Below are 19,758 nucleotides of genomic sequence, written 5' to 3'. Positions count from 1 at the left end.
AGATACGGCGCGTCATGGGAGCAACTTTTGCCACGGATCACAGAGCATGCCCGCGGGAATGGAATGAAAAAAAAAAACGCCGTTTATTATCTGCTCGGTTTATCACTCTAGCGTAATACCCACCTGACCTTATAAATTCTGGCAGCCAAACTCTGTTTAGCTCCGGAATGTCAAACTTTATATTCTGGTGCTCGTTTGCACACCTTCGCAAAAAACTTGGCCTACTAAACTTGGTCGCTGACAGTAAGAGGGAAAAAACAGAACCAAAAGCAAATTATTCCACCTTTTTTTCCGATGACTCTGCAAAATATTTTCGGTAAAAAAAAACATTACCCTCAAAGGTTGTTTTTCACTCTAATAGGTTTAACGGAACAGGTTGGAAAACACAAACAAATAACTACTGTTTGACGGGGAATGTGATGAAGCACAGGGTCAAATATGTGAGTATCAGCAAAGGTATTATATTTTTATCGGCAAACAACTCCTCAGTGTGTTCAAAAAACTACAATAGAATGGTCCTTCGAGATGTGTACAACATTTTATCAGTATGGCAGTACTGATTTACCCCATGAAGCATTGCAGATTCAATGTACGAGGAGAACATTTCCCCCTTCGGTGGACGATTTTGAATAACACTGACTATATTGACATGTTGATGGAAATTCAGTGGTTTCCCTCGTGGCTCCGAACACAGTAGTGATATTTGGTTTCATCCGCAATCAAGTCAAGGATGTTTCAAGTCAAAACTGTTTACTCGTTAGGAACCGGCTTACAAGTTATTGTTTTATTCAACTTGCAATAATGTATACATCGACTAATCTCACGAATTGTTGGTTGGAATCGGGACAAGTTTCCACCTGTTATAAAATGTTTCCATTCAATCTCCAGTAAATTCATGAAGCACAATGCTAAATGTGTTTGAAAAGCTTCTTAATCGGCTTTATCTTCCGCTGGTAGAAGGATTTGCGATGTGATGTTGAGTTTGGTAATCCGATTCGGAGAATCTTCTTTGAAATACTTAGGTTATATGCAATCTAAAATTTTAGCGTGCGGTGGCTTTCCAGCGCAATGGTACTGTAAGAGGATTCAACTGCTAGGAATGTGAAAAATTAAAAATAACAGTGAATACAAATTGATGTCGAGGTATGACTAAGCAAAAAATGCCATTTTCTAAGCAGCAACAGTAAAAAACCAGTTCTATCCACTGTAGTAACCCTATACACGCCTGTAGGAGAAAAAGGATTCTTTGAGCACTCTCCTGAGCCAATGGATAAACAACAGTATATACGTTTACGAGCATCTATATTGTTATATCTCGTGCTTGACAGACAGTGATACCCGGCAGGCTCTAGCTCCTTCCATACTGAGTTATCAAGTTCACATTCAAGGACACAATTCCAATGATCCCACGAAGTGAATAGACGGATGTAATTGAGCTGCACAGCATCCATATGTTGTCGCAGAGTTGACTTTGACAAACTCCCCGGTACCGTAGATTGTTTCAATCCAAACAATCCATCAACTTCCTTCCATTTTCATGTTCGTATATGTTTAAGTTTGGAACAAATTCTCTGGGTTGAAACTTCAACATCATCTAAAAAACCGGTAACCAGTTGATGTATTATGAAACGCTCTAATTTACATGCACACAGCTATAATCACATATCGAGCGTATATATTATGGAAATATAATCTAAAAGCGGTGTTGTTATCCTCCTTATGGATGTTTTCGACATACAGCTTCAATTTCGTCAAATCCAGCTCTTCATTGTATGCATACACAATCGGAAAGCCACGCTGGGATGAAAAGTTTACCCAGAAAGAAGGAAATTTAATCAATCAGCTTTTGTGTGCCTACTGGCTTGAATTATTTATTTATAGCGTAGCCAGGTCGGATAAAATGAAGGAAAGACGGCCGAATTTCTTCAATAGATGATAGTCACGTTTCACGTATCGATATTTAATCACTCAACTTAAACTCGGACCTGTTGTGACCGAGTGTTGTGTTGGGGATCGAGTTTCTTTGCTCTGGCCGATAGCAGAAAGCCGAGCAAATAAAGTTGTTGAATTTATTCAGTAACAAGAAAGCAAAGTTTATATTTGATATCATTTCAAGTGACTCAAGTTTGACAGAAAACTTTAAAGGTTAATCACTAAGAGCAACCAAGCACTTCCACTGTATCAAGATTTTACTGGAGGTGGATGGTCATTTGTAATATCAAACTTTTACGATCAACTACCCTGAAGCTTTCTTCGTTATAAATCACGAGCTGCGCTAACATGTAACAGATTAATGACAAATCATCCATCAGTGTGATTGCGTGGATTATAGCGGAAATAAATTTGAGCAGTGCAACCTATTAACAATAGCAGCAGAAATCAGTCTATAACTTCTCGCGTGTGAACAGTGAAAGTTGCTGATCGGTTCATGTGTACAGGAAACTGCACACAACCCGGGAAAATTGGATGGAAACGGCAGCAAGTAAAGTCGTGAAGAAAAACAATTTCCCGACGACGACGATTTCGTAGTATCGCTTGCCAGCTGTTACCAACGGAGAGTGGCATGAATCCGGATGGTGATGGTGATTGCCATCGTTAGTGGTACCTACCTATTCTTTTCCATCCACACACACACACACGCTCACACGACCACACACATGGGCTGACTAATTGATGTTATTTTTCTTTTATGACTCCCTTCAGAACGAGCTGGTAGGGACGTGAAATTGTACATTTGCAGTTTATTGAATAATTTAATTTTAATGGTGAGCGTTGAAGGCCGAGCCGGAAGTCCAATTTATATGTATTATTATTCGGTGAATTTACGACGGTATTTTGATATGCAATTGGCAGCTTTTAATGAGTTGAGAATATAACGTGTGTAATGTGGTTTAATGGTTTAATTAAAAAGTGGGTGTGGGGAGATTTCCACTTTTTTTACTGTTCGGAATGAAGTCAATTAGCAAGAGCAAGTAACTGTCCATTGTATATTTATTTTATCACCAAGAACTTAATACATTTGACTTCTACGTTTTCAGAAGATATTACACAAAGAAAATGTTTGGTGAAACGACTGTCAACATTTTTTGCCCGTATTTGCTCTAATTATTAACGCTCGTATTTGAAAAATTGAGCAAACTTTTGCTTCGTCTAATGTTGTTTTTTGCCAATGAATTCACTCCTGATTGAATATTTGCTTGATTTTTTGTTCATACTGAAATTGGGTAAGAACATTGTTCATACTGAATTTAGGGAGTCAGTGTGCCACTTCTTCACGAAGCAGACCAGCCAAAGCCTTTGAAGTTTTCACTCAACGTGCCTGATATTTTGTCAAGTAGAGGTTTCTTGAATTCATCTATTTTTCATTGATTTCTTTTTTACGAACTATTAGCTGTCTAGGAGTGTGGTTAATCAAGGTAAACAAGTTCACTAACTCAACGAAAATTGATCAGTCTCCGGTAACTTTTTTCCGCATTGAAAATTAAGTGTTATTAAAGAAATATTATTTTTTTAATAATACAAAATACGACAATGAAGCAAATTATAATTTTATGCCCTATGAATACATCAACGTATTCATGCGAGGCTTATCATTTATGCGGGTGATCTAGGAATGTGTGTATGAATAGGCATTCATTGGCATGAATCGTTGCATATATGCACAAAAGTCTATAGAAGTAAAATTTCCAAGTAAACAGATGTAGATAGGTCTTTTCTATAAAAGCACTGTTGCCTAATGGGAGATGAATTGTATACACACACATAATGCAGGCCTATAATTGATGTTGAAAATATCGATTAAATTTATTGAAACTCGTAAGCCGATGCGACCTGAGAGGAATAACATAACAACCCTCGAAGTAGGTGTAATTTGCGTGATAATTAAATATTTAGCAGGCATTGGAATTCGCTGCTGCAACTGGCACACTTGATTTAGGCTTAGAAACTGGCTTGTTTTGTGTTATGGTGATCTGAGGTTTTCAGTCAAACTGATAAAAAGTTTTCTTTCCTCACCAGTACAGTAACAATAAGTATTTTATCAGAAATTTCGTACCCGCAGTTCGTTGTTTTTTTTTTTATCATTTTGTTTTGGATTGGATTTTCTGGATTTTGTTCTTGGACTTTTATAACAGAAAACATTAAATTTACTAGTTATTCACTCAAAATTCTTTTACGACATCCTGCTTTTGAAGTAGAATTATGTCTTACGGCAACATTCTGGAATAGGGATGCCAATTGAAATACCAAAAACGTCGAGAGAGTCACGAAATTTGCCTAATTTCAAATGCCTATAACTCAGTCAGTTTTCAACTTATTCCCTTCATGCTTGCAGCAATCAATATAAAAATTAGCTATGCGACTACCAAAATGCGGAAAATTGCGATTTTAAGATGCTAACTATAAAAACAAACTTGCCTTGTTTTCAATACAGAAATAACATCCAATATGAGAATTTTTGTAATTGGGTTGATATCCAGAGGCAAAAAATCAATCCCAAATGCCATTTTGAAATCCAATGTGTCAAATTTAAGTGTCTATAAAACTTCATAAAACGACCAAATACCACCTAAAACAGGTATTTTTCGATTGAGCGCTGCTGAGGACAGTTGGGGGTACAATAGAGATATTATTGGCTCTGTACCACTCAATCACGGTATAAGCATAGTGACATAATGTCAAAACAGGCCAAAACAAAGGATTAACAGGATGGTTCTTTAAGAAAGGCATTTTTGTAGAGACTACTTCTGGGTCATTTCTTTGTTGATTGTGCCTGTGACGATAAAAGATGACAAACTGCTTGCCAAACAAGATAATTTGGGGAGAATTCAACCATCTTTTACATCCTGGAATAACCTTTGGTATCTTTTCTGGTCATTGCAGGGTAATGAGCCAATCCTGGAAGTTGTTTGAAGTCTTCCACAACGTGTGTTTCATCGTCCATTACGACGCAAAAAAGTTTTGTTCAATAATCGCAACCGCGACCGCTAAGCATTTGAGTTTGCTTATCGTCGCGGTTAGCGACTTTCTTGACTTTGTAGAACTTCAAACCAAAACGCTTCTTTGATTTTTGAACGAATCATGGTGACATTCCTACTTTTTGAGCCACAGCGATAGAGAGGTTCTCCAAAATCTTTTTCACCTCTCTGTCCATAGAGCTATCCGCGTGACCAACATTTTTGTCACTTCTTGGTTTCCTTTCACATTCAAATGATTAGAAAACCTTCTCAACAGATCGTGGACTGTGGTTTTGGGCAAATTAAGCTTTTTTGGGTCTTTACGTATCAAGAGATGAGGATTTCCGATACGGCTGTACAAGATCCGTTCTCGCACGTCTTTTTCGTTCGTTGACATTTTGAGCACTGTTTACGAAATGTTGAAACAAATCGAAGTAGGCGAAAGTATAGACCCCCAGCTGTGTTATAGATCATTGTACGATGACGTCACAAAACAAGAAGAAGAAAGGGATTTGACAGTTGTCGCGGGTTTGTTTACATTGTAAAATTTTCGGCTCGAATTAAAATGCGGAACTGTCTTGTTAAAAATTGCGTTTCCAAGAATAAAACAAAAGATCACAGTAACGAATCCGCATAGGCGGAGAGTTCTCCCATCTTTTTCGTACTCGTATCATTCATTCACTCCTATCGCATAAAAAGTGAATGGAACGCACTGTAAACAAACCCGTGGGAAGTGTTAGAAAAGTGAGATTATTTTTCGTGTGCAATGATCTATAGTGAAAATAGTCGTTCCTAACTTGAATATTGCAAGAGTTACACTTATTTGCATGTGTCCGGATTAATGTGGAAACGAACATTATTGATATTTCCCAAATCGGGATGATGTTCAGAGACCGGAATACGGCTCCAGATGCCATTTTGAAAGCCAAGATAGTGAATTCCGAGTTCCGGAAAACAACCAAAAATTAACAAATACTGTCCAATATGGGCATTTCCGTAATCAGGATGATGTCAGATGTCTTTTCGAATCTTTTCGGAACCACCATATTATTCCAGAGTGTTATTTCATGAGTTTTGGATAAAAGTTATTTACATAAACATAATGATAAAAGATAGCCTTGGCTGGTGACAACTGAATCACGAACGAGTCGAGCAGTTTACTTTGACGAGATTCTTGTCCAAAATCCTGCCGACTCGCCATCTGCGATAAGTACCTACCAAAGTTGGTCAAGCAAGCAACTCGTCGCTCGGCTCGTCTTCTGTAATAGGCCTCGTAATCTTAAAAATTCAATAACTTCCCTGTTTCTCTTTAGGGTTATCAATCATTCAAAAAAAAGCGAGAGTTGAAAGAGGATTATTACTAAAAATATAGTTTCAGATCATCAAATTGATTAACCTCAATCGAGTATATTCCTTAACCTATTGCTTTCGTAATTCTACTTCGGTTCATCCAAAGTGACACTAACCGCTTTAAGACTTCACTTTCTATAGTCCAATTGAGCTCAAATTTTGCATTGAGACTTTTTTTCGAGAAGGTGTAACTTTTGAGCCCAACTGCTAAACGAAATTCGGAAGGTAAAATTTCACTGCCACATACAATAAAAAAAATTAGATTGCTTATCGAACATGAAAATTATTAAATCTAAAACGAGACGAGTGCTAACAAGCGAAACTGTATTATTTTTATCTAGGGCCAGAAGTATTTGAGATTAGGAAAGGAGTCAAAAGATAATAGAAATCATCAAAGTGCTAACCGATTTTTAGTATCAAAATTCTTATGAAGCATTCAAAATAAAAAAAATGCTTTCGAAGACCTATGATACATAAAAAACAGTTATTCGGTCTTCCAATCCTGATAAACAGTTAATATTGATGAATGTCACCGCGGCCCCTTCCGGTTTTCGTGAGACGCAAATATATCTGTTTTTTTTTTCTTTTCTATTTAGTTAAACAGATTGAGAAAACGCTGTGAATTTTCATACGTATCAACTGCTCCATGTATCAACTCATGTCAGGTAGATGAAATATAGTATGTAGGAGCGAATTTGGAAGTTTCCAGATTATTTCAGTACAAAATCGCTAAACTACGTACCGTGCTGGATCGAAACCCGTACAGTATCGAAATCCGTAAACCTTGATGTTTTTCTTCTGTTTTGAAGGCCCGAATACACACACGGCGTAATGACGCCTTTTCCATACAAATTACAAGGCGTAATCGCGTCTTCCGTTGGGACGCCCCTCAACCAGAACCTTCTAGCTTTGCCTTCGGCTGCGTACTTGAATGCCTTCCGTGCAGATGCATCGTGCCTTCCACGCGGACTTGTGTCGCCTTTTTTTGGCGAAGGCGCTGGCAACGCCGTGTTGTATCATTTTCCGCCTGCTGGTGATTCTAGAAGTGTGTTGCTTTATTTTTTCTTCCAACAAACATAAATAAACATGAATTGGGCGGCATGACGACAAGAAGATTGGCACGCGGCGAAGCTCGCGACGGCGTGATTGCGAGTGGAAGGTGGTAGATGCTAAAAGGCACATTGGAAGGTTTCAAGAAGGTACTGGCAATTTTCGTCAGAAAGGCGTTGTCACGCCGTGTGTGTATTCGGGCCATAAGCATTATATAAATGAAAATTCATATGACAGTTACATGTACATGTCCGTTGAACTATTGTCTTTCTGCTAAATTAAACTATGCGCCAGGAGGCCATGAAATAAAAATATTAAAAATCAAAAACCAATCGTGTATCGGTTTCAGTTGTCATTACGTCGCATCGTTAGAGAATTCACTAAAAAAACGTTCTTCAGATAAAAACGTTTTTCAAGTGGGACAGTGTTTTACTCTGTGAATTTTTTTTTTAAAGCGATTGAAAAGGTAAGTCTTTGTCATTTTCGAGCTGTATGTTGTCTGGTAAATAGTTCAAATTGTATTTATTCATCAAAAACTGTGCCGTACGGATTTTGATCCTTGTTAATCGCTTGAATCGAAATCCGTACAGCGTGTGTATCATGCATATATTGTTGAACCTTCATGTTTTCAGCATTTTATAGAAGAAAACAAGCATAAATATACGGCGAACAATTCCGAAAGAGCTGTGACAGAGGTGCACAAGGGAAAGTCGTACGTACGTGCGGAATTCGATTTAAAAGTGTATAGATTTCGATTCAGACGAAAAACTGCGTACGGATTTCGATTCAAAACATGTTCTATTCAAACATGATTTTTTCGAGTTTCAGAGTAATTTAAATCATTTGAAAATAGTGATAAAATATAAGTAGACCTATGAGTAAACATGTCAGTTTAAGCAATATGTAATTTCTTGATTTTATATTGACCGTCAATCATGTGCTTAGGTGAACGATTTTCGATCCAGCACGGTATTTTCATAGAAATTCAAATAACATAATCATTCTTAAAATTTTCAACTCTACATTTTTAGAACAAGGTCCCCTACATTCATTGGCGATGAAATATTTATTTTGGCATGCACAGATTTTTCGCAAAATCTTTTAAATTCACCAAACTTCGTATTTTCATGGAAACCTGATTTTCTCAGTCTCCCACGGTACATTTAAACTTAGCTCTTCTCATTCCGCAATATGGATCCCTTTAATGACAACTGTTTAAGCTAAAATTGATATACAACACTTGTCGAAAAAAGCAAAAAAAAGTTGCCCTTAAGCTCAAACGAGTGGCTTTTTAACTAATCCGAAGAATTTTGCCTCCTAGTAAATGCAGAAATACGCCAAAAGGCCGCATCAGAGCATTAGAAGAAAGCCCGGTTCCGGACGGCCGATGACCCTGAGTATGAAGAATCCCGAATGATGCTGAAGAGGAAGACCGAGGGAAAAGTGGCTACATCGCTGCGTACACTTGGCCGGGAGGTCGGTGCAACCGGCCAAACAGTGAAAAAGTACCTGGCGAACATGGACATACATGTCAGAAAGCAGCAGTCCCGTCCACTAGTCCCAGGGCTGCAGGCAATAATGCAGCGACAGCGCCTGATTAAGATGGTCAATGTCGATTTTCTCGGCGAATCGCGACGTGGCGGTGGTGATGGTGATGAAACCTGCCGCGCCCTGAATGGCAACGACTGGCAGGGTACTTGGTATTTTGTTTCCCCCAGGAAGGAAGTGAGCACCGAGGTGAAGTTAATTGCACAAACCAAGTTCCCCACGAAGGAGCTGCTGTAGCTGACAGTCAGCGAAAAGCTGATGTCGAAGCTGCTCTTTTTTCGCTCCAGACTGGTCGCCGTTATAGTACGAAGTGCCTGCCGGAAGTGTTGTCGTTCATCGAGAAATACAATAGAAGCGAAGATCCGGTGTTTTGGTCAGATCTGGTGTCGGCCCACTACTCGAAGTGATCGTTAAGGGGATGGAGCGGCTGAATATCGATGTGGTAATCAAGTTGGCGAGCCCGCCCAACGTCCTTAAGTTGCGCCTCATCGAGGATTTCTGGGCAAACCTGAGGCGTAAAATCTATTTCAATAATTGTGTCGCGTAAACTGAGGAGGAATTGATGAATAAAACGATGAAAGACCCTAAAAACATGCCATGTTTTTGATCGCCATGGCGAATGTTCCGGTTTACTGTTGCAAGGCCGCACACAAGGACGTAACATTTTTTCGCGTGTAAGCTAACATAATTACCTTCCATGTAAAATTTATCGAACTCAATTATCTGTCTCAGTTATTTTTTTTATCACCATTTCCATTTTTTTAACGCATACGTTATTTCACAAAGTACTAGTACACTAAAGTACATTTGTATGCATTTGTTTAGGTGTATTTCGGAATCGACGAGTCTTTTCTTTTGCGTGGACTTCGGAATTCCCGCGGGTTTTTTTACGTACATTGCAGAATCAACGCGGTTTTAAGCGTTAAAAGCGAGTGTTGATTTTTTGAAATTAATTTCTTTTTGGTCTTTACAATTTTGAAAGCTTGCCCCCCCCACTTGATTCAAATTCTGGCTACGTCCATGTCCGTAATCGGCTTTCTTACAAAACTTCACATCGACTTTTCGAATGCATCTCTTGATTCTACCATTCAAATCAACTGTTTGCAGTTCTTTGTTAAAAACCTCAAACAAATCTTCAATTGGGCAACACTGAGACAGACTCTTTGGGTTGCATATTTTGAGTACGAATGGGCCCGAGTGGTTGTTTAGAAACGTTTGTCTTTTTGGCGGATTGTGATGATACTTTATATGTTCAAGTCACATACCTTTTATCGACATGCTTGATGGTTTTTAAGAAATTTAATCAGAATTTTTTTCAAACTTTTATTCTGGTTCACTCATTTTGATTGATAGCCACACCACTGGGCTCAAACCATGATTTAGACAAGAAGAACAAATTCTCTCCATTACTTTGGCTGGTTTTTCACTACGTTTCTTGCGAATTACAGTTGAGGTTTGTAGGATATTACACACAGTCGAAACAGAAAGATTTTTGCTTTCAAAATGGTTTACCGTGAAGTTTTGCCGAGTTCATAGAATGAACTACATAAAAATTTTGAACAAAACGCATAAAATGCATGTTGAGTAAGAGGAACTCAAAAAAATGCAAAATTTTAGTTGTTATCCGAGCAAATTTTTGCTTCGTCTATTGTCTGTTTTAAACATATAGACTCTCATAGATTTTAGTGACGTTAACAAATTAAGGTTGATTAGGAGTTTATCGAGCTCTTCCCACATTTGAAAGCAACTAGAATAAATTAATATTAGGTTATGGTTGCGGGATAGATGTTCAAAAAGCTGTCATCGTAAACTTGACAGTGGAATCGAATGGAGATGGTTGAATGCTACACTAATAAGAATAGGCGTGAAAAAACTGTGGTTCACACAGCGGTGAATGTTCATTCACTCACTCTCTGAGCATTGTTAATAATCGACAGGTATCAGAAAGGGTGTTTACAATCAAGTTCCCGTATTACTCTTTGAAATCGTAATCAAAGCTTTTTCTGTGGACGACATGAACAATCTTCACGTGTACTGGTGTGATGAGTTTGCAGCACAATTGAAGTGCCATGTTCAACACAAAATTGAATAGCTGAAAGGTGGAGCTCTACATCACATATCATAGAATTTCTTTTGATGTTAAATGGTAATCGGGAATGGAACATGCTATCTCTGAACGTTCACAATGATTGATTTGCAATCACCATATATCTACGGAGAGTTGTTTCCCACACCTTTTCGTAGACGAACCTCGAAATGGGTCGTTAACTAAGTGACACAACACAATTGTGTTGGCGAAAACTCAAGCCGCTTGTTTTGAACTTTTTTTTTGTATTGCTCTGCAATTGAAGAACAAAAACAATTTTCTACGTCAAATTGCATGCAACGGAGGAAGATTGCTTCATGCTGGCTTAACTGCGAATCTTGAACGGCTATTGCAAAAAGCGGTTTTGTGTGCTGCAGCGACGATAAGCTTGCTCAAGTCGCAGCGCAGCGAGAAGCTGTGAATGTGTACATATTTTCAAGCTGGGGCCACTCCAAAATACATTCTAACAATGTAAGGAAAAGCGCATATACATGTGCAGTAATTTTGGGGGGAGTTTGTTCTCTTGACTAGGCATCAGTAAATAAAATCAAAAAGCTAATATCAGCCTCCAAAGGGAAGAGAACAGAGCTATCAAGCTTGACTAATTGCCAGATTGGTGGTACCCAGTACCGAGATTGTAGAACATTTCAGATGAATGCTGTCAGGAGAGCATAGCTTCAGCTTACGCTTCATAGGCGCTCCATCATTCAATGGTAATCACATAATCTTTTGCGGGGGTTCGTTTCACCATTTGATGACAACTAAAATTGGTTTGAGAGAGCAACTCGCTATCGTCAAACAACTACGGCGGCTGTAAAATACAGAGCCACTGTACACTGTCACTGTACGTGAGTACGAACTGACCATTGTGGAACTTTTTGCTATGGATTCTGAACATCAAATGCTTGCGAAATAATTAAGTTAGCCAACTGAGGCAATAGCTTTGATATACTAGTGCGTAAAAATTCAATATCTGATGCTTGTACTGCGATATTACAGTATATTTTATGCAATAAAAATATTCCTTTTCCTTTAACTATCCCGTATACTATTTGCAATGATCGAGGGTTTTATTTTCAATTTTTACCTTCATTGACTAAAAAAGTTAGTGTTCTGAATCCAAATAATTTCCTTCGAATAATTCAGTTGTTGAAAGTTTATCCATATCTCAGCTTATGTACTCTATTAACACATAATATGTAATGCCAAATTAAAGAAAAATAAATTAAATTAAATTGAATTAAAAATATTCAAATTGCTTTTTAAAATTTCTTGCGCTTCTCAATGGCAAACAGGAATCAGTAAAATACCCTTTACTTTCCTTGCCATAGGCATTTCAAGCGACCGGGTCAACCGATCCTGTTGAAAAACAAAAGCACACGAGTAAAGAAGGATTCGTCGAATCGCCTGTCTGTTGAATGATTCACATTTTGTTTTCAGACTTGCAATTTCCTTAGCCGAAAAGTGAGAATATTACGTGGTTATTCCAGAGCAAGCATGTTATGTGAGCTGTACATTGAATTTATATCACACCTTCGAAAGCTCTGCTTGCATAGCGAACATAGTTCGTGAAGTGTTGCGAAATAAGAGGCAGTTTCCTACACAGTAATTTTTTTTAACATCTTGTTCGAATTTGATGTTGATTTATTTTCTGAACCTATTAGAGAGCAATTTTATGAAAAAGGAAATATATACAATTTTGCACTTGACCTGCGGCGACATTTATGTTGTGTTTAAAAATAAAACAGATTAGACCATAGTTTTCCCATGAATCTTCAGCAAAAGTTTGAGTGTTTGTGTACCTTTAAAATTACATTTACTAGAGGGATAGTTTTCAAATCCTAATAAAATGTAAAATCAATGCGTCATCAGGTAGCTAAAATGTACAAGATTATTGTGATATAGCAATTATAACTTTTGCTTTATTACTAAGTGGCGTGGTGAAAATTTAGGAAAAGTTTCAAGGTCGAATGCTCATTACCCAAAGTAAGGGAACAAAAGGGTAAAAAGACTTCCACTTTTTCGTAATCCTGTCACATCAATCTCCACACGCCATGAGTGAAAATATAACGCAGAATTTAATAACGCAGCGCAGCTGTGAAACGCTCGTCTCTGTTAGTATTAAGGATGGCAATAAATTTTGAGCGGTCCCATATACCCCTTAGTGCCAATAAATGTGAAGATTTGCTCGGAAAGTTCGATTTTTTTTTTCTCGGCGGGGTGGTACGTATCTTGATGAAAGCGCTACTGCGAACTTTTAAGGTTACACATAAATTGAAAGATTGTTGGTTGATGATTGTTCTTTTTTCCACGAATGAGAAGAAGGTTTTCTATATTACGTTGCAAATTGCTGGCTGTTCAAACACGAGAAAATTTTTTATTCTCCTTTTCCACCTGGGCCCGTTACAGCGTAGAGATGAACTAGTTGCGGTGAATGTGGGGGATATTTAATGACAACCAACATTTCATAGTGTACTGTGGCTCCTCAGTGAAGCTGCTATTGTGGGCTGCAATACAGCTCACCTTGCGTCGGATGCTGACAGCATCCTGGACCATGTTCGTTGTATGAGTATGTGCGTATAGATGTGACATTTATTGTTCCCAGCACTCCAAAGAATTCTTTTACATCGTTTGCGATTGTTCGGGCAAATAATGCGGCACATTACTTATTGAACCATCAACAAGAAATCAATGTTTGATACCACAATACTAGTGATCAATAATGTTACAGTATCAATAATCGAAATTTTCAATTATTTACCAATGGCGCTGATGTAGTTCTGCACCGGCGACCAGAACATTAATTATGCCCTGGGCCTCGTTCGGAGGGAAACCATATCGTGATTGAAAAAAAAAAAAAAACGCGTGATAAATTGAAAATAACAAATTGCGACGAAAGCCGCCTTGTTCAGTAAATCGCACACAGAAAGGTGCCAATTTCATCATCGCGATTGAACAGCCATCAATCGTGATATTCAGATTAACGAAAATTAATCTTTCTGTGAACTCTGCGTGCCTCATCCTGGAATAGCAAGGGAAAATTACAAGTTTTAAGAAAAATTACATATTACGAGGAATTCACTGCTCTTTAATTTTTATTGCATTGTGAAAATTTTATGGATTTCATGAATTAATAAAGCGATTCGCTAGAGCCCAACTTCGAAAAGCCCTCTTTCACGGTCCCCTTCCTGGCGTGAAGTCTTGCATAAAATTACATAATCTCACTAAGTTTGCCAACCTCTCTGGAAGGTTAATGTTTTCGTTTGAACGACGGTGCGACACAACCGACTAGGATTGTATCGGCTAAAAATGATTTATGGCGTTTTAATGTTCCGGTTTATGTTCCCGTTGCTATGGAGTTCGACAACGGATGATACGGTTTATCGCAGTGATAATTCCAGTTGCTTTCCTCGTAACACTTTAACATTTATTCGGGACACTTAATAGTCGAGTTTAAATGAAATTTAAAACCTGTTACCTGGCCTATTGATTTCACATTGAATTCGTGCATAATGCGAATTCAAACTTAAAGTAACAATTCGATAGACAGATTAAACATTATATAAATTGGTAAAAATTGAGAAACGAAATAATCTGTTACTGAGATATCAAATTACGCTACGCAGTGTATTTTCGTGATGTCTGTGCTTAAAATCACAATTTATGGATCGTGTTGTAAGTATCTCTATTAATTCATAGCACGAATGGATGGACGGATTATGCTGGCTATTTTCCTTATGGTGAGATGGTGTTGGGGCAAGGGGGTGATGAGGTGAGTGAGTAATTAATGAATTAAGTGAATGGGGTGTTGGGTTGGTAGTTGGATTGATGCATGTTGGAATTAGGAAGTGGCTTGAGCAGCAGGGTTTTTGGGCAGAAGTAGATAACAGATAAAATTAGTTAGAGGAGAAATGATGGAATATTTTTTTTTTCTAGGAAAATCATCCTTCTCTACAACATAGGTAAATAGTTCATGTTTCATTGGATTGTAGACCTTCTTATTGTAATTTTTTCATCTCATTTTTTCTTTGTTTCGTATCTTCATCGCAGGATTTGAAAATTATATAGAACATCAACTTTTCTAGTTCAATCAATAGACAGAACCCAGCAACACCTGAAATTGCTCGGGATTCAATTTCAAAATGTTACATGAATCAAAAAAGAAATCGAACTACGATTACATGAAAAATATATTTGGAACATTTTTAAAACAATTGCAATTGCTGTAATTCGTTATATTAAACTTAATCCAACTAGCTTTCCCCTTCCAGTTGCCTCTGTCGTAACATCGCTCACAGTGCAGCTTTCAGCGAGCGTAAATTAAGATCCGGCAACTTCTGTCATCTTTGTTGTACCCACAAGCTTCATTAGGCGTTTGCCTAATGAACTATCACCGCTTATCTATCCGATTCCGCTTTACGTTGCCGTTTTGCCGAGCGGAAAATGCACTCATCAGCCAGACAGCGACGACTTTTTCTGACTGCTCTTGTGTGCGAAGGGAGCTCCCCCTACTCTATAGATACTCTAGCTGACAGCTAGCTTGCTCTTCTAGCTTGTGACATATGTACCCAAGTGATCTCCTCTTTAGAAAAGCAGGTCAATGAGGCTAATTTGCTACAAGCGCTAAAAGGATCGAGATTTTTGACCTACCTTGTACGGCTTTTTGTTATCCTCCTCCATTTTAGTGCGATGAGTTGTTTTGGTTCACAATCTCCTTACACTCGAAAAGAACGCAATAAAACACTTAAAAGCAGCTTTTCTGAGTTGTTGTTGCACTTTACTGTCGCTAACTGGGAAAATTTCTGCACACCTTTTCACTTTCAATGCACTCACCGGAATGATCTAAGCAGGGCAACGATTACCCAAATTATACTCCCTTTATATGCTGTTGGTAAGCCAGCCGACGATTTTCGCACTTCACCACCAAAAGTTTGACACGACCGAACGGGACCCTTGCGAGATGGGCAATAAAAATGTTGAAGTTTAACTCAGAAGACTCCACCTAAATCAGTGTGAGATTCTGAGCAGAGCATGTACGAATCGAAGAGCGCGAATGAGAGCGAGATAAATGGCGTACTCTGACTCGAACACACTCACACACATGTAGAATGGGGTGGTTTGTTTTTGCCAGCGCACTGCCGCATGCACTTACATACACCAATGCCACAGAAGTCGCGCGAAATAAGCACGTGTTGTGTGTCTCATACGTTACGTTTGCAAAACAAAGGCAATGCAATTTATGCTGCTGTGCGAGTGATATGTGTGTCAGATTTGACATTCGCATGCTAAACTGGACGTTGGATGATTTTTTTTTGGCCAACGATTACAACGATTAAAGATTTTATTTTCCATTCGTGCTTCTAGGAAAATTTAACTGTGCTGCGCTTTTTCTCAAATTTTTGTTGCTATGAATTCTTTACTAGTGCTTAAAGAATTAAAATGCATTATTCATAATTCCACAGGAATTAAGCTAATACCGGGGTGGTTTTTGTGCTTCAAATCCAGCCCCCACCCCACATCATCGAAGACGAAAAAATGGTTCTGTTGAAAGCGTTGGTAGAATAACAAATAGGAGCTAAATCAATTATAACCATAAGCTAATTTTAAAGCATTGCGAAATTATATTGCATTCAGAGGTAATTAATAAGTTACTAAATTTATTGCGGAAACAAATTAGAAAGTACAATTTGAATTACGGGTGCGTTATCAATCGGAGATATCGAAAAGCCTGTAACTGTAAATCCTAATAAATAGGAATTAGCTTGTGCTCGTATATCAAAATAACACTTGAGATTAAAACAACGGGTTTGAATAATTCTGTCTGCACTGTCATAAAAATAGTGAAAATTACCTGATAACGTTCGGTTCAAACATAGCGCCAGCAGGTTACTATGATATTAGAATACGTAAACACAAGTTCTAACCTAGAGCTTGAACTAGGAAAAACATAAAAGATTAACGCTTTTCAGCCATTCCTATGAATTTTGGAGCCCCTAGCCGATAAAACATTTTCAGAGTCTTATATGAGTTTTCCAACGATATGAGTATGCAAACGTAGATGCGACGAACCCAGCAAGCAATTACTCTGCGGCGTTTTGACGTATTTCCAAAACTCACAGGAATGGTTAAAAAGCTATAGGTGATCTTTCCAGTTTGAGCTAAGGAGAGCTCCTTCGCTTTTGTTGACCAGTGTTATTTCTAAATGCTTTGTATGTTCAGGCTTAAAGCTTAAACACAATGGATACGTTGCGGCTGGGTTTGCAGCAATTTGACAATTAGCCCATACATTTTCTGTCAAATTAACGTCAACGCAACGCAAACGTATCCATTATGCTTGGGCCTTTACTTCTAATAGATTTCTGCGACTTCCTATGTTAAAGTTAGTTGACCTAGCTACATTTCTGTTGTGGTCGGAGTTTTATCAAAATGAAAGGGATTTTTCCGGTACGTGTAAACACAATAGATTGTAAATCAACATGAGTTGGCGTAACAAATTCCCGATGCTGAAACCATTGAGCCTCCATCGCTCATCTAGGTCTGCCTCTTAATAAGTTCTTAGCGCTTATCCATCCTTTTTGAACCTTAACCTCTTTTCTTGCAACGCTTTTGAGTTTACCTTCTCTTCCTGCCGTCGTCGTTGTTCGTTAATTTGCCGCTGCTTCACTTTCATAAAGATTTTGCTATAAAGGTTACATCGAATTGCGAAGCCACTAATGATTCTTTTGAAGCTGCAGATTAGGGATGTAACGGATATCCGCATCCGCAAATGCAGAACATCCGCATGAAAATTGAAATCCGCATCAACATCTGCATCCGTAATCACATATTCGCATCCGCATCTACAGATGTCTGAAAAATCACATCCGTAACATCCCTGCTGCAGATCATCACCACTGTCTTCACGGATAGAAGATTGTTAGAACAAGCAATCGAAATCACCTGCAACTGATAGAAACGTACGACGACAGGACGGCAATGGGGAGATTTGACGTTTAATTATCAGTCTCACTAAAATATCATTTAAGCGAAAATTAAAAAAAAGTCCTTACATAATTCATGGATGACGCCTTTTAAGTTATCTAATATTGATTCGCCGGTTGGAACACGTGTCGAAAACAGGCCGAAAGATCGATGTCAGATCATTACCCCGCAGAGGTTGAAAATTGTCCCATTACCGAATACCAAAATTGTGAGATTGTGATCAATAATGTACAGTTTAACGTAGTTTATAAATGAAGATTTCGCTAGAAAGATTTGGTTTTTCGAGCAAGTGCACAGGTGATTCATAAAATATTCGATACTTTTTTTTTATGCGTAATCTGGTGTTGTCTGGAAAGAGTTTTTTTTTGAGAAAGGTCGACTAAAAAGATAGTTCCCAGCTCGAAAGTTTTGGGGTAACACCGAGTCTCGACGTTTTATACGTTTCTCGGACGTGTCACTTGATATCGTATTGTGAGCATCCACCTTTGTTTAGCAGCTTCTATTCCAACCTCCACGAAGTGCTGACCGGGATACGAGTGACCCCGGTGGAAAATTAGATAAAATGCTGACTTGGAAGTCGGGTCGTACGCGGCTGTGTCCTCATATTAGGGGACTGACCCGAAGCGTGCGGCTGAATCATGAAATGTGGTGCCTCGCCAGTTATATCTAAGACGTCATACGAGACGAAATAACCAGGCGATCGAAAAAGAGATGTTTTACATAACAGAATTTCGATAACGAACATTTCATGAGCTACTACCTGCGCGTTTTCCATCGAACGAGGAGGTGCATTTCTGGAACATTTGCCATCAGAAGAAGGAACTTTTGAGCCCTGCCGCCAAACGGCAGGTTGTTTTCATGGAGGATGGCCCAACTTGATTCCGATCTCGACAATGAGGTTTCTCAGCCAGATAGCTCTACAGATACCATGGCTGAGGAACACGTACTCGGCTTCAGTTGAAGATAGTGCGACGGTACTCTGCTTGCGGGTCGTCAGGAAACTGTTACAGTGAATATTTTGAACACATTACCCGAGATTGATCGCCGGTCATTCGGATCGTTACTCCAATCATAGTCGGTATACCCTTCCAGTGTTGCTCTATGTTCTATGGTTCCCTTCAGGTATTGTAGAATGCGCTTCAGGCTTCAGTGTTCTTTTGTGGGTGTGGATTGATACTTTCTGAAGAATTTAACAACAGCATTCATGTCCAGGTTCGAAGATAGTGCAAGATACGTCAAGCATCCTATCAACTCACCAAACGATTCTGTGGTCAAAGGTTCGCTCTCACGTCGTTCCAGTTTAAGGCTTGGTTCCAGCGGCGTTTAGTTGACTGATATTCATTGTCCCCTTAGGTTGATCTCTATCGATCTTGAGTCCCAAGAATACCTTCAACTTACCAACATCAGCCATCTCGGATATCGCCGAAAACCTTTTCCATATTTCAACGATTGCATTCAGACGGTTGAATACCAAAATAATGTCGTCAACATACAACAAGAGACAGATAACATTCTCCCATTCTCTACATATGAAGAGACAGCTATCCAAGCAGGAACGTTGGAAGCCAGGCTTTAGAACAATGGTATGGAACTCTGAGTTCCAGCTTCGTGAGGCCTGTTTCAGCCCATAAAGAGATTTTTTCAGACGCTCGAATCTCGCTGGTTGCCTCTGTTATTTCGACGTCCATCTGGTGCATGTAGTACTGCATTTGGTTTGCCACCGCCAAGAGTGGTCCCCCTTGCTACCGGTGCATACGTTTCGTCATAGTCAGCCCATGCGTGAAGAGT

The 19,758-nt window shown here is 38.7% G+C and overlaps 1 protein-coding gene across 1 annotated transcript in view; it reads right to left on the bottom strand.

Annotated features, from left to right (window-relative positions):
* Window positions 1–15,967, bottom strand: part of LOC129721859 (DNA fragmentation factor subunit alpha-like) — a 55,814-nt gene extending 39,847 nt beyond the window's left edge. Inside the window, exon 1 of the mRNA XM_055674924.1 lies at window positions 15,640–15,967. Within this exon, the coding sequence (XP_055530899.1) occupies window positions 15,640–15,669 (30 nt within the window). The 5' untranslated portion in view covers window positions 15,670–15,967. The remainder of the gene's footprint in view (window positions 1–15,639) is intronic.
* Between the last annotated feature and the right edge of the window lie 3,791 nt (window positions 15,968–19,758).

This window comes from Wyeomyia smithii, chromosome 2 (genome assembly GCF_029784165.1).
Source record: "Wyeomyia smithii strain HCP4-BCI-WySm-NY-G18 chromosome 2, ASM2978416v1, whole genome shotgun sequence".
Taxonomy (NCBI): Eukaryota; Metazoa; Arthropoda; class Insecta; order Diptera; family Culicidae; genus Wyeomyia; species Wyeomyia smithii.
Note: the sequence above shows the minus strand (reverse complement) of the source record. Positions and strands in the feature narration are given on the sequence as shown.